Source organism: Salvelinus namaycush, chromosome 28 (assembly GCF_016432855.1).
Source record: "Salvelinus namaycush isolate Seneca chromosome 28, SaNama_1.0, whole genome shotgun sequence".
Lineage (NCBI taxonomy): Eukaryota > Metazoa > Chordata > Actinopteri > Salmoniformes > Salmonidae > Salvelinus > Salvelinus namaycush.
This window is the reverse complement of record NC_052334.1, coordinates 15,374,496-15,388,195: the sequence shown is the minus strand read 5'-3', so window position 1 is coordinate 15,388,195 and position 13,700 is coordinate 15,374,496. Positions and strand designations below refer to the sequence as shown.

The 13,700-nt window shown below is 41.5% G+C and overlaps 1 protein-coding gene across 1 annotated transcript in view; it reads right to left on the bottom strand.

Moving 5' to 3' along the window:
• The window catches only part of LOC120023141 (apoptosis-stimulating of p53 protein 1-like), a 35,877-nt gene extending 23,735 nt beyond the window's left edge, over positions 1-12,142 (bottom strand). Inside the window, exons 1-3 of the mRNA XM_038967136.1 lie at positions 11,992-12,142; positions 9,565-9,684; positions 7,864-7,934 (exon numbers count right to left, since the gene is read on the bottom strand). Of these exons, the coding sequence (XP_038823064.1) occupies positions 7,864-7,934; positions 9,565-9,684; positions 11,992-12,139 (339 nt within the window). The 5' untranslated portion in view covers positions 12,140-12,142. The remainder of the gene's footprint in view (positions 1-7,863; positions 7,935-9,564; positions 9,685-11,991) is intronic.
• Positions 12,143-13,700: the final 1,558 nt, after the last annotated feature.

Sequence of the window (13,700 nt, the reverse complement as noted above, 5' to 3'; positions counted from 1 at the left end):
TTGAAGGCGAAGCAAACGTAATTTTCCGAATTTACACGTTTAAAGGATCTTGGCAGTATAGCAGTCAATGGAACCATTGACCAGACTAGCGCACATTGAACAAAGTGGATACTTGTCAAATCCATCATGATGTATGTATTGTAACAGGCCAACAGTCACAATTCCAGTGGGTCAGAAGTTTACATACACTAAGTTGACTGTGCCTTTAAACAGCTTGGAAAATTCCAGAAAATGATGTCATGGCTTTAGAAGCTTCTGGAAGGCTAATTGACATAATTTGAGTCAATTGGAGGTGTACCTGTGGATGGATTTCAAGGCCTACCTTCAAACTCAGTGACTCTTCGCTTGACATCATGGGGAATTCAAAAGAAATCAGTCAAGACTTCAGAAAAAAATTCTAGACCTCCACAAGTCTGGTTCACCCTTGGGAGCAATTTCCAAACACCTGAAGGTACCACGTTCATCTGTACAAACAACAGTACGCAAGTATAAACACCATGGGACCACACAGCCGCCATACCGCTCAGGAAGGAGACGCGTTCTGTCTCCTAGAGATTAACGTACTTTGGTGCGAAAAGTGCAAATCAATTCCAGAACAACATCAAAAGGACCGTGGGAAGATGCTGGAGTACAAAAGTACCTATATCCACAGCAAAACGAGTCCTATATAGACATAACCTGAAAGGCCGCTCAGCAAGGAAGAAGACACTGCTCCAAAACCACCATAAAAAAAGTCCGACTACGGTTTGCAACTACACATGCGGACAAAGATCGTACTTTTTGGAGAAATGTCCTCTGGTCTGATGAAACAAAAATAGAACTGTTTGGCCATAATGACCATCATTATGTTTGGAGGAAAAAGGTGGAGGCTTGCAAGCCGAAGAACACCATCCCAACCGTGTAGCACCGGGGTGGCATTATCATGTTGTGGGCGTGCTTTGCTGCAGGAGGGACTGGTGCACTTCACAAAATAGATGGCATCATGAGGGAGGAAAATTATGTAGCTATATTGAAGCAACATCGAGAAATCAGTCAGGAAGTTAAAGCTTGGTCGCAAATGGGTCTTCCAAATGGACAATGACCCCAAGCATACTTCCAAAGTTGTGGCAAAGTCAAGGTATTGGAGTGGCCATCACAAAGCCCTGACTTTAATCCTACAGACAATTTGTGGGCAGAACTGAAAAAGTGTGTGCGAGCAAGGAGGCCTACAACCCTGACTCAGTTACACCAGCTCTGTCAGGAGGAATGGGTCAAAATTCACCCAACTTATTGTGGGAAGCTTGTGGAAGGCTACCTGAAACGTTTGACCCAAGTTAAGCAATTTAAAGGCAATGCTACCAAATACTAATTGAGTGTATGTAAACTTCTTACCCACTGGGAATGTGATGAATGAAATAAAATCTGAAAAAAATACTCTACTATTACTCTGACATTTCAAATTCTTAAAATAAAGTGGTGATCCTAACTAACCTAAAACAGGGATTTTTTACTAGGATTAAATGTCAGGAATTGTGAAATGCTGAGTTTAAATGTATTTGGCTAAGGTGTATATAAACTTCCAACTTCAACTGTATACTTAAATAATTCTTTAAACATATTTTAAGTATATTTAAAATGATGTAAATTGGCATAATTTCAAAATACATTTAAATGTAAATTTTATTAGTTTTTTAAAATTAGCATTTAAATATATTAAATATACTTAAAATTATCTAAATTGGGACACTTTTTTTGTACTTAAGTATATTCTTAGTATATTAGATAAAGTTTGAAAATATAGTTCGAAAACACCAAAAGCACATTTGATGTACACTACCGTTCAAAAGTTTGGGGTCACTTAGAAATGTCCTTGTTTTTGAAAGAAAAGCACATTTTTGTTCATTAAAATAACATTAAATTGATCCGAAATACAGTGCAGACATTGTTAATGTTGTAAATAACTATTGTAGCTGGAAACGGCTGATTTTTAAAATGGAATATCTACAAAGGCGTACAGAGGCCCATTATCAGCAACAATCACTCCTGTGTTCCAATGGCATGTTGTGTTAGCCTTTTCAATTATACACTTGGATTAGCTAATTGATCATTAGAAAACCTTTTTGCAATTATGTTAGCACAGCTGAAAACTGCCGTGCTGATTAAAGAAGCAATAAAGCTGTCCTTCTTTAGACTAGGTGAGTGTCTGGAGCATCAGCATTTGTGGGTTCGATTACAGGCTCAAAATGGCCAGAAACAAATAACTTTCCGCTGAAACTCAGTCTATTCCATGCAAGAAATTGCCAAGAAACTGAAGATCTCGTACAACGCTGTGTACTACTCACTTCACAGAACAGCGCAAACTGTCTCTAACCAGAATAGAAAGAGGAGTGGGAGGCCCCGGTGCACAACTGAGCAAGTAGTTTAATAAACGGACGCCTCACAAGTCATCAACTGGAAGCTTCATTAAATAGTACCCGCAAAACACCAGTCTCAATGTTAACAGTGAAGAGGCGATTCCGGGATGCTGGCCTTCGAGGCGGAGTTCCTCTGTCCAGTGTCTGTGTTCTTTTGCCCATCTTAATATTTTATTTTTATTGGCTAGTCTGAGATATGGCTTTTTCTTTGCAACTCTGCCTAGAAGGCCAGTATCCCTGAGTCGCCTCTTCACTGTTGACGTTGAGACTGGTGTTTTGCAGGTACTATTTAATGAAGCTGCCAGTTGAGGACTTGTGAGGCGCTGTTTATCAAACTAGACACTCTCATGTACTTGTCTACTGTTATGGGATTTTTATGAATAATGACTAAATTATGTATACATTTGACTTGGAATTATAACTAAACAGAATACTACTATGTTACTGTATGGATGTATGAATCTTATTATAATCATAATGCTGAATATAATGTGTGTAATTTTAATCAAGAATTAAAACAAGGACTGTCTGTTCCTTGTTAGAAACGAATGGAGTTATCAGACAGGCTGGAATGATGTGTTCCTTACAGGACATTCTGTCTCTACCCAGGGAGGGGAGAGACCTTGGGCTGGTTGTAGATTGTTTAACAGGTGGCAGACAATGTAAGAAGGCTGTGAACTGTATTGCCATTGTATCCGAGAGGAGGAAGGACATTTTAAAACCTATGACGTCATTTTTATTATATAACCTGATGTAAATTGTACTATGGGGAGTACTCTCGAGAATAAACGCTATTGATTGATTGATTTTGAGACTGGTTTCTGTCCATTTTATGCAAATAAGTATCTTACAAATTCTTATGAATGGGCAGAGTGTTTTAATTGAATTGGTTGATGAACATATAGGAATGAAATTCCTTTAACATCTACTTGCTCGGTTGTGCACCGGGGCCTTTACATTAAAAAAAAAGTGTGTTATGTGTTTCAAGTATACTTTTACAAATACACTCCTACCAATTAACCACATCAGCTATTGTAATTAGCAATGTACAGGTTACCTTGATTGACCAAGGAATCTTCTCAGCCAATGTTAACATGCTATTTCCAGTACATGGCAGTTGTTGCTGGAGCAGCAATATACAAGTAACACTTTTGAGAACTGTGCAGCATTGGGATTTCACAATTTAGTTGTTCACATGAAGGTAATAAATTAACATTTCAATAAAATGTGCAATGTGTAATTAAAAGTACAACATTATTCAGTTTGAAAATGAAAACATTTGAATAAGTTAAATGTCAGGAACAATATATTCTAAATAAAAACTTTAGCTGCAGAAAAGGATGCTGGGTAATATGTAAATGTTGATGTCAATGGTGGGTGTAGCTGGTGCATGGATGTCAGGCGCAGGAGAGCAGAGATGAATGGACAAGAATTTTACTTAGGCAATCATAATACAGAACACAACCTCGTCACAACACATATGCCCAAAGAACAAGTGAGGCGGCACAAAGTAGAAAACCCAAGTACAAAGTACCGGCTGCCACAAAGCACAGGTATAAAACAAAACCCGGCGCAAACCAGCCGGAAACGTGCCAACCTTGACAAATAAATAATACCCCACACAGACATGGAGGGAACAGAGGGCTAAATACACATAGTAATGATGATGAGATGTAAACCAGGTGTGCAGGAAAACAAGACAAAACAAATGGAAAATGAAAAGTGTAGGGCCTCAGGGGTGGCGCAGTGGTCTAGGGCACTATATCGCAGCGCTAGCTGTGCCACCAGAGACTCTGGGTTCGCGCCCAGGCTCTGCCGCAGCCGGGAGGTCCGTGGGGCGACGCACAATTGGCCTAGCGTCGTCTGGGTTAGGGAGGGTTTGGCCGGTAGGGATATCCTTGTCTCATCGCGCACCAGCGACTCCTGTGGCGGGCCGGGCACAGTGCGCACTAACCAAGGTAGCCAGGTGCACGGTGTTTCCTCTGACACATTGGTGCGGCTGGCTTCCGGGTTGGAGGCGCACTGTGTTAAGAAGCAGTGCGGCTTGGTTGGGTTGTGTTTCGGAGGACGCATGGCTTTCGACCTTCGTCTCTCCCGAGTTGTAGCGATGAGACAAGATAGTAATTACTAACAATTGGATACCACGAAATTGGGGAGACAAGGGGGTAAAATTTATAAAAAAGCAGAAAAAAAAAAGAAAAAAGAAAAGTGGATCGGCGATGGCTAGAAGACCGGTGACATCGACCGCCAAACGCCGCCCGAACAAGGAGAGGAACCGACTTCGGCGGAAGTCGTGACTGTTGGTGCGTTTTTGAAAGTATACTTTAAATATATTTTGTGGTGGGTCAGAAGATTACATACACTCAATCACCCAATTAACTTGGGTGAAACGTTTTGGGTAGCCTTCCACAAGCTTCCCACAATAAGTTGGGTGAATTTTGGCCCATTGCTCCTGACAGAGCTGGTGTAACTGAGTCAGCTTTGTAAGCCTCCTAGCACGCACATGCCTTTTCAGTTCCTCCAACAAAATGTTCTATAGGATTGAACTTTGGAAGTATGCTTGGGGTCATTGTCCATTTGGAAGACCCATTTGCGACCAAGCTTTAACTTCCTGACTGATGCTGCTTCAATATATCCACATAATTTTCCTTCCTCATGATGCCATCTATTTTGTGAAGTGCACAAGTCCCTCCTGCAGCAAAGTACCCCCATAACATGATGCTGCCACCCCTGTGCATCATGGTTGGGATCGTGTTCTACGGCTTGCAAGCCTCCCCCTTTTTCCTCCAAACATAATGATGGTCATTATGGCCAAACAGTTCTATTTTTGTTTCATCAGACCAGAGGACATTTCTCCAAAAAGTACGATCTTTGTCCCCATGTGCAGTTGCAAACCGTAGTCTGGCTTTTTTATGGCGGTTTTAGAGTAGTGGCTTCTTCCTTGCTGTGAGACCTTTCAGGTTATGTCGATATAGGACTCGTTTTACTGTGGATATAGACACTTTTGTACCTGTTTCCTCCAGAATCTTCAGAAGGTTCTGTGCTCTTGTCACAAACCCATCCATCTGGCCACCCCTGCCTGAGCCCTGCTCTGTTGTAGCCACAGCTCACTCCCTTACAACACAGCACATCCAGTAGCAGGTGCATTTGGAGGCAGCAGGAGTAATGACCATAAAGCTCAATTCAGCGTTCAGAGCCAGAGAGCCATTAAAGTCCAGGCGGCCCATTATGACATATTTTCAAACCTCAGTTGATTGACTCTTATCGAGGCATGGACACATGTTACAACGTAACACAACTATTTTGTCTCCTCTGCTGTGAACACTGCAGCAAGCTTTTGAATACATCCACTAGCAGGTGCAAGTGGGGACTTAAATCCAATCGGAGTTTACTGTATGTGAAAAAAAAGCAGGGAGTGTCCACTGTCCAGTAAGACCACCTGTTATTTTATCACTTCTGGCCTTATGAACAAGATCCACTGGAATTCTGACCACGCCGACAATGATCAGACTCATCCCCAGAACAGCCCAAGATCCCACCCAGCACAGCTGTGAACACACACAGAGCCAGACGGTCCAATGGCTGCCATGACCAAACTAAGCTCTCCACACTTTATGTCTAAGGAAGGTAGGACTGGACATACAGACTCTGTATTCCAGAGAGAGGGAGAGAGGGAGATAGAGAGGGGGTAGAAAGAAGCGAAGGGAGAGACACTGAAAGAGAAATAATGAGAAGAGCAAAAAGGTGCTCCACTAGCCTGTTTCTCCACTAGCCTGTTTCTCCACTAGCCTGTTTCTCCACTAGCTGAACTTCACACGGGACTTGTGATAAACATTTATTCTAACCGCTTTCTGAAGTTTTAGCAAGATCTGCAGGCTGACTGTCTGAGGCCGGTAACACATAAAGTAGGCCTACATATAAATGACAAGACACACACTTTCCTGACAGTGTACTACTCCACCCTGTGAGACACTGATGATGCAGAGAAATATGAAAGTGCTAAGAATCAACACGGTACAGTAGAGTATACAGTAATACAGCAGTGCCACTAACACATAGCCCTCCACCACAAGCTCATGGGTGTCCCTCCCTCCCTCCCTCCCACCCACACACACACACACACAGCCACGTATACACACACATATCCACACACACATATCCATGATGAAAACCTGCTCCAGAGCACTCAGGACCTCAGACTGGGGCGAAGGTTCACCTTCCAACAAGACAACGACCCTAAGCACACAGCCAAGACAAAGCAGGAGTGGCTTCGGGACATGTCTCTGAATGTCCTTGAGTGGCCCAGCAAGAGCCGGGACTTGAACCCGATCGAACATCTCCGGAGACACCTGAAAATAGCTGTGCAGCGACACTCCCCATCCAACCTGACAGAGCTTGAGAGGATCTGCAGAGTAGAACGCGAGAAACTCCCCAAATACAGGTGCGCCAAGCTTGTAGCATCATACCCAAGACTCGAGGCTGAAATCGCTGCCAAAGGTGCTTCAACAAAGTACTGAGTGAAGGGTCTGATTACTTAGGCAAATGTGATATTTCAGTTTATATTTTATAATACATTTTTATAAATTTATAAAAACATGTTATTACTTTGTCATTATGGGTTATTGTGAATAGATTGATGAGGGGAAAACGCAATAGAATCAATTTTAGAATGAGGCTGTAACATAACAAAATGTGGAAACAGTCAAGGGGTCTGAATACTTTCTGTGTATACAAAACAAAAATATAAACACAACATGTAAAGTGTTGGTCCCATGTTTCATGAGCTGAAATAAAATATCCCAGAAATGTTCCATACGCACAAAAAGCTATTTTTCTTAAATGTTGTGCACAAATTTGTTTACATCCCTATTGGTGAGCATTTCTCCTTTGCCAAGATAATCTATTCACCTGACAGGTGTGGCATATCAAGAAGCTGATTAAACATCAAGATCATTACACAGGTGCAACTTGTGCTGGAGACAATAAGGCCACTCTAAAATGTGCAGTTATTGTATGTCACACAACACAATACCACAGATGTCTCAAGTTGAAGGAGGCTGTAATTGGCATGCTGACTGCAGGAATATCCACCAGAGCTGTTGCCAGAGAATTGAATGTTAATAAGCCAGCTCCAACATCGTTTTAGAGAATTTGGCAATATATCCAACTGGCCTCACAACCGCAGAACACGTGTAACACTCACAAACACACAGAGTTTTAGTGACCCACTATGAAATCTCTAGGAGTGAGTGACCAAGGAAGTCCTTGGCATTACAGTAAAAACTCTCTGGTGCCTATTTGGCCCTATGTATAGGAATTATTAGGACTTCAAATGCCAAATCATGACGTCATACAGCCTTCCTTCCCATTCACACACACGCAGGCAGGCATTATGCCAGGAAGTGTGTTTGGCTAGGTGAGTTACTGCAGTGTGTGTGTTTTTTTGTTTGTTTGTGTTGTGAGGACTTACCCTTTCTTCACAAGGCTGGTCTGAGCTCCCTCTACTGCCTCTGTTGGACTGTTCCTGAGAGAGCTGGCTCCCTGCATTGGAAACAAGGACAAGCACATCAGACACTGTGCAGACAACTAGTCACTAACACAGCATGGATACATAGCAGTACAGCATTAACAATATACACAGTGTACAAAAAATTAGGAACACCTTCCTAATATTGAGTTGCACCCCCTTTTGGCCTCAGAAGAGCCTAAATCCGTCGGTGCACGGACTCTATAAGGTTTCGAAACCGTTCCACAGGGATTCTGGGCCATGTTGACTCCAATGCTTCCCCCAGTTGTGTCAAGTTGGCTGGATATCCTTTGGGTGGTGGCCCATTCTTGATACAAGCTATTGAGCGTGAAAAACCCAGCATCGTTGCAGTTCTTGACACAAACCGGTGAGCCTGGCACCTACTACCATAACCCGTTCAAAGGCAGTCATGAGGAAGGAAAATTGTGTGGATATAATGAAGCAACATCTCAAGACATCAGTCAGGAAGTTAAAGCTTGGTCGCAAATGGGTCTTCCAAATGGACAATGACCCCAAGCATACTTCCAAAGTTGTGGCAAAGTCAAGGTATTGGAGTGGCCATCACAAAGCCCTGACCTCAATCCTATAGAAGATTTGTGGGCAGAACTGAAAAAGTGTGTGCGAGCAAGTAGGCCTACAAAGCTGACTCAGTTACACCAGCTCTGTCAGGAGGAATGGGACAAAATTCACCCAATTTATTGTGGGAAGCTTGTGGAAGGCTACCCGAAACGTTTGACCCAAGTTAAACAATGTAAAGGCAATGCTACCAAATACTAATTGAGTGTATGTAAACTTCTGACCCACTGGGAATGTGATGAAAGAAATAAAAGCTGAAATAAATAATTCTCTCTATTATTATTATTATCATTATGACATTTCACATTCTTAAATAGTGTTGATCCTAACTGACCTAAGACAGGGATTTTTTTATTAAATGTCAGGAATTGTGAAAAACTGAGTTTAAATGTATTTGGCTGAGGTGTATGTAAACTTCCGACTTCAACTGTATAACGAGGAATAAAGTGACTGTGCAACAGAATATATTTGTAAAAATATGAATCACATTTATATTTGGCGTACCCCCGACGGCATTGCGTGTACCCCAGTTTGGGAATACCTGGTCTACAGTATAGATAGCTAACGTGATAAGAAATAGTGAACAGTGGTAAAGCTCCTCTCTTTACTACAGGCTAATTCATTCACAGAGGCCAGTTCCAACTTCCCAGGACTTTTTTACACCCCCAGTCAGGCCACAGTCAGATCCCAGTCTCCCTGCCCTCCACCCCTGATTGGGCCACAGTCAGGTGGGAGGATCACACAACATGTCATCGTGTGACTCCAAGTTTACTTCTATATGATGGTTATTATATCAATATTTGCGCATAAAAGCGTTTCCACCGACATTTCTCGCATAATGCATTTTACAGACACAAGAAAATCCCACCTTGTCTAGCGTATTTTGTCGACATTTAGAAAATTTACCGACAAATGTTCTGTTTCCATCAGGCCTGTCATGACATTTTTTATACAACATTACTTGCGTAAAAAAATTGGATGGAAACCTGGAAAGAGACAGTAACGGAGTTTGCAAGAGCACAACCAGATCTGGGACCAGGCAAGGTCTACCAAGGCCAAGTCACCCACCCTGGTCGCTGCTCTCTGAGGGGGAGTCTTCGTGTCTCAGATAGAACCTGACCTTCATCCTCCTGGGACCCCACTCCTGCAGGTGCTCATACATCAGGTGGTCAAAGGGGATCACTCTCTCTGTGGAGGACAAGGAGAACAGAGTTATAACATATTTCTATTATGTACAATACTAATAAGGGAAAAACTCTCTCTGTGGAGGACAAGGAGAACAGAATTAGAATATAGTTATATTATATACAATACTAACAGTTGTCTCACTCTCTCTGGGCGGGAAAAGAAAACAGGAGTTGTTAGATACATAGACTTGGGTGATTATCTATTGGTGATTGTAAAGTGACATGGTGGGTTGATTGCCCCTCAGCCCTGATCATCATTAGAGATGAAATAAGTGCGTTCTATTAATATAATGGATAAACGACATAAGCCCCCATGGCTAAACTCTGGTACTGAAGCACTGTATTGTGTTGTGATGAAGAGAGAAGAACCCATGACAGTCAGGACAACCTTGCCAATAGCTAGTTACTATATTTTCCCCTCACCTGTGAAGTCATTGAAATAGAATTACTAGAACACACGATTCACTGTCTGTCTGGGATGTACAGGCCAGGGTTTTCCTGGATCAAAAATGTGTTTAGGTGGGGGGGGGGGGTCTTTTAATGTTAATCCTACACATTTCTCCATGGAGTTGTGAGCAATTGTTTCAGTTTGAAAGCAAATTTCCTGCAATTTTATGCATTTGCCATGGCTAATAGTGTTTTATTTTGCTCAAACATAATAACAAAATCAATACTGCTAAATTCATTGTTTTGGGATGTTTCAATTCCCCCTGACTATTTAGCTTTCATTTTGGTGATGGTTAGTTCTCAAAGATTATAAAAAATATATGCAGTACCAGTCAAAAGCTTGGACACACCTACTCATTCAAGGGTTCTTCTTTAATTTGACTATTTTCTACATTGTAGAATAATAGTGGTGACATCAAAACTATGAAATAACACATTTGGAATCATGTACTAAGCAAAAAAAAGTGTTAAACAAATCAAAATATAAAGTTCACCTACTCTGCATCTCAAAGACACGGCGGTTGGAACCAAAAATCTCAAATTTGGACTCAGACCAAAAGACAGATTTACACAGGTCAAATGTCCATTGCTCGTGTTTCTTGGCCCAAGCAAGTCTCTTCTTCTTATTGGTGTCCTTTAGTAGTGGTTTCTTTGCAGCAACTCAACCATGAAAGCCTGATTCACGCAGTCTCCTCTGAACAGTTGATGTTGAGATGAGTCTGTTACTTGAAATATGTGAGGTGCAATCTGAGGTGCAGTTAATTGCCAATTTCTGACGCTGGTAACTTTAATGAACTTCCATTCCTGTGATGGTCCTCATGAGAGACAGTTTCATCATAGTGCTTGTTAAAGTGCAGTCTTTGCGACTGCACTTTAAGAAACTTTCAAAGTTCTTGAAATTTTCCGGATTGACTGACCTTCATGTCTTAAAGTAATTATGGACTGTCATTTCTCTTTGCTTATTTGAGTTGTTCTTGTCTTTTACCAGATAGGGGTGGTATACAGAATATAGCCCTATGTTGTCACAACACAACTGATTGGCACAAATGCATTAAGGAAAGAAATTCCACAACTTAACTTTTAACAAGGCACACCTGTTAATTGAAATACATTCCAGGTGACTATCTCGTGAAGCTGGTTGAGAGAATGCCAAGCGAGTGCAAAGCTGTCATCAAGGAAAAGGGTGGCTACTTCAAAGAATAAACAAATCAAAATCAAATATATTTTATAACACTTTTTGTTTACTACATGATTCCATGTGTTATTTCATAATTTTGATGTATATTATTCTACAATGTAGAAAGTAGTAAAAATAAAGAAAAACCATGGAATGAGTATGTGTTCAAACTTTTAACTGGTACTGTATATAGGTCATTAACTTTATATCTGGTTTTAGTTGTTTAAGGTTTACACTAAAAGTGTTTTACCATCACGAAAATGTATTTACACTGTTTGTCCCGCCCAAGGTTTTCAATGGCAGATAAATCCCTTTAGGCTGCCTGAGGGAGGGAGCTGGGCCATGGAAAACATTTGTCAAGGGAGGAGAGTTGGTGATTACCCAAGTAAGAGATCTCAATGATGTCTGGCTGTCAATGATGTCTATTTGCCTGTATATATCAAGACATTCAGTTAAATAGATGAATCTAAAACTTGGAGATCACTAAAATGTTCGTAAAAAAGTCATGAAGCAGAGGCAAATTATAAAATAGTGCTTTCCTAAATATCTGTAAAGCTAAGATTTTTAACTTGTCAGCTCAACACCAGTCAGTCAGGGAACCATTAAACCAGTGACTTACACCCAAAGGTTATGGGTTGAAGGTGAGGTTTAAAGTCAGAGATTAAAGCCGAAAGTGTCACTTACCGTTGCCCTTCCAGACATCAGTTAGGTGACAGCCACCTTCTCCGGCCTCCTTACAGAACTCCACCACGTCTTTACAGGTGGTCTCTGGGGTGATGGGCACCTCTGTCAGCATCTGCTGGCTGTCGCTCAGGTACACTGTCAAGATCATCTACAGAAGGGAGACATAGAGATATAGCTTGTCAAACATACTATACATCTCTGACAAGGTATAGCCTAGTCACATACTTATTTGCCCTAGCAAACTCTTCTATTGTAGTAATACCAGACTACTGGTAATATCGGATTAGCAACTATACAACATACATATGGCAGAAATGTTAATGCATGTAACCCAGAGAGGAAAGCTCTTGTATTACAGGAAATGTCCCCTTAACTCTGGCTGTCCTCTAGCCTAAATACATTTCCATCAGATGCTTTGCCTCAAAGTCAGAGGCAGTCAAGAGGGAGAGACACTATTGATGACATAGCTGAGCGATAGACATTAGAGGAGAGATATTACGAGCACAGACTGCCAAGACAACATGCTTAGAGTAAGACAGTGATTTGGTATGTCTATTGTTTAGCTGGATGTTAATGTGTCCATGGTCAGTGTCCTGTTCCTCCTATTCATAGGTTGCTTTGATGCATTTCTAATACCGTAAGACTTTTTCTGGTAGATGTTTTGGAAGACTCCCTTTCCATCTGTCTGACAATAAATCAAAGCCTCTGCTTATTCAACATTTTTAGGATGGAAAATGGTTAAAAAATGTATATATGCCTTAATTTAACAAAACATATAGCCTCCCATCTTCCATTTGACACCACATCTGAAATGCTCCTATGAACTTCACATGTTGTTGCTCATGGGTCCTTTTACATGTTGTTGCTCATGGGTCCTTTTACATGTTGTTGCTCATGGGTCCTTTTACATGTTGTTGCTCATGGGTCCTTTTACATGTTGGTGCTCATGGGGCTTTTACAAAAACATTTATAAATATAACTTGCAGTTAAATTAGGCGGTGACATCATCATTTACAGATTGACAATCTGTTGTAAACGGAAATGTGGGCTAATCTGCAAATTTGGGTGGCAGAATTAAAAAATGTCTCTCTCTTAATGTCACCACCCCCTCCTCCCTGTCCAACAGAATCATCCACTAGGATAGACATAGACAGAGGTATTTATACCCAACAGCTGCCTGACACTGGTTCCTTGGCCTGTATAAACCACTGAGCCCTCTGTGGAAGGCTCAGCCCCATAAACATGTCTAAACCACAGACACACCGACCGAGACAAGCCCTGAAACGGAGCTGCACGTCCCATCCACGATGTAAGGTAATCTCTCCCTGCCACACACAAGGACGGGGATAGACAGATTGAGAGGAGGAATTCTGTAAGGCTCACTTTACAACCCTGAGCGAGCTATAATAATCTGATTATGGCGGTTGTAAACGTGTGCGTGTGTCCACAGGGTGACAAAAGAAAACATACACCAGGAGAGAGAGAGAGCAAAAACAAATCCAGGAAGGTAAGGTTATTGTCCCCTCACTGTGAGGGAAAAGGATAATGTATTTTTTTCTCCCTAGGGATTGGCCTGTAGCCTTGACTATATAGGGGCTGCTTAGAATCAAACAAAAACCAACCAAGGGTGATAAAACCCAAACCAGTCCTGAAATCATCATCACTGCTAAAGATTCTGTTACCAAAAAGCAACAATTTGTGAGCATGCA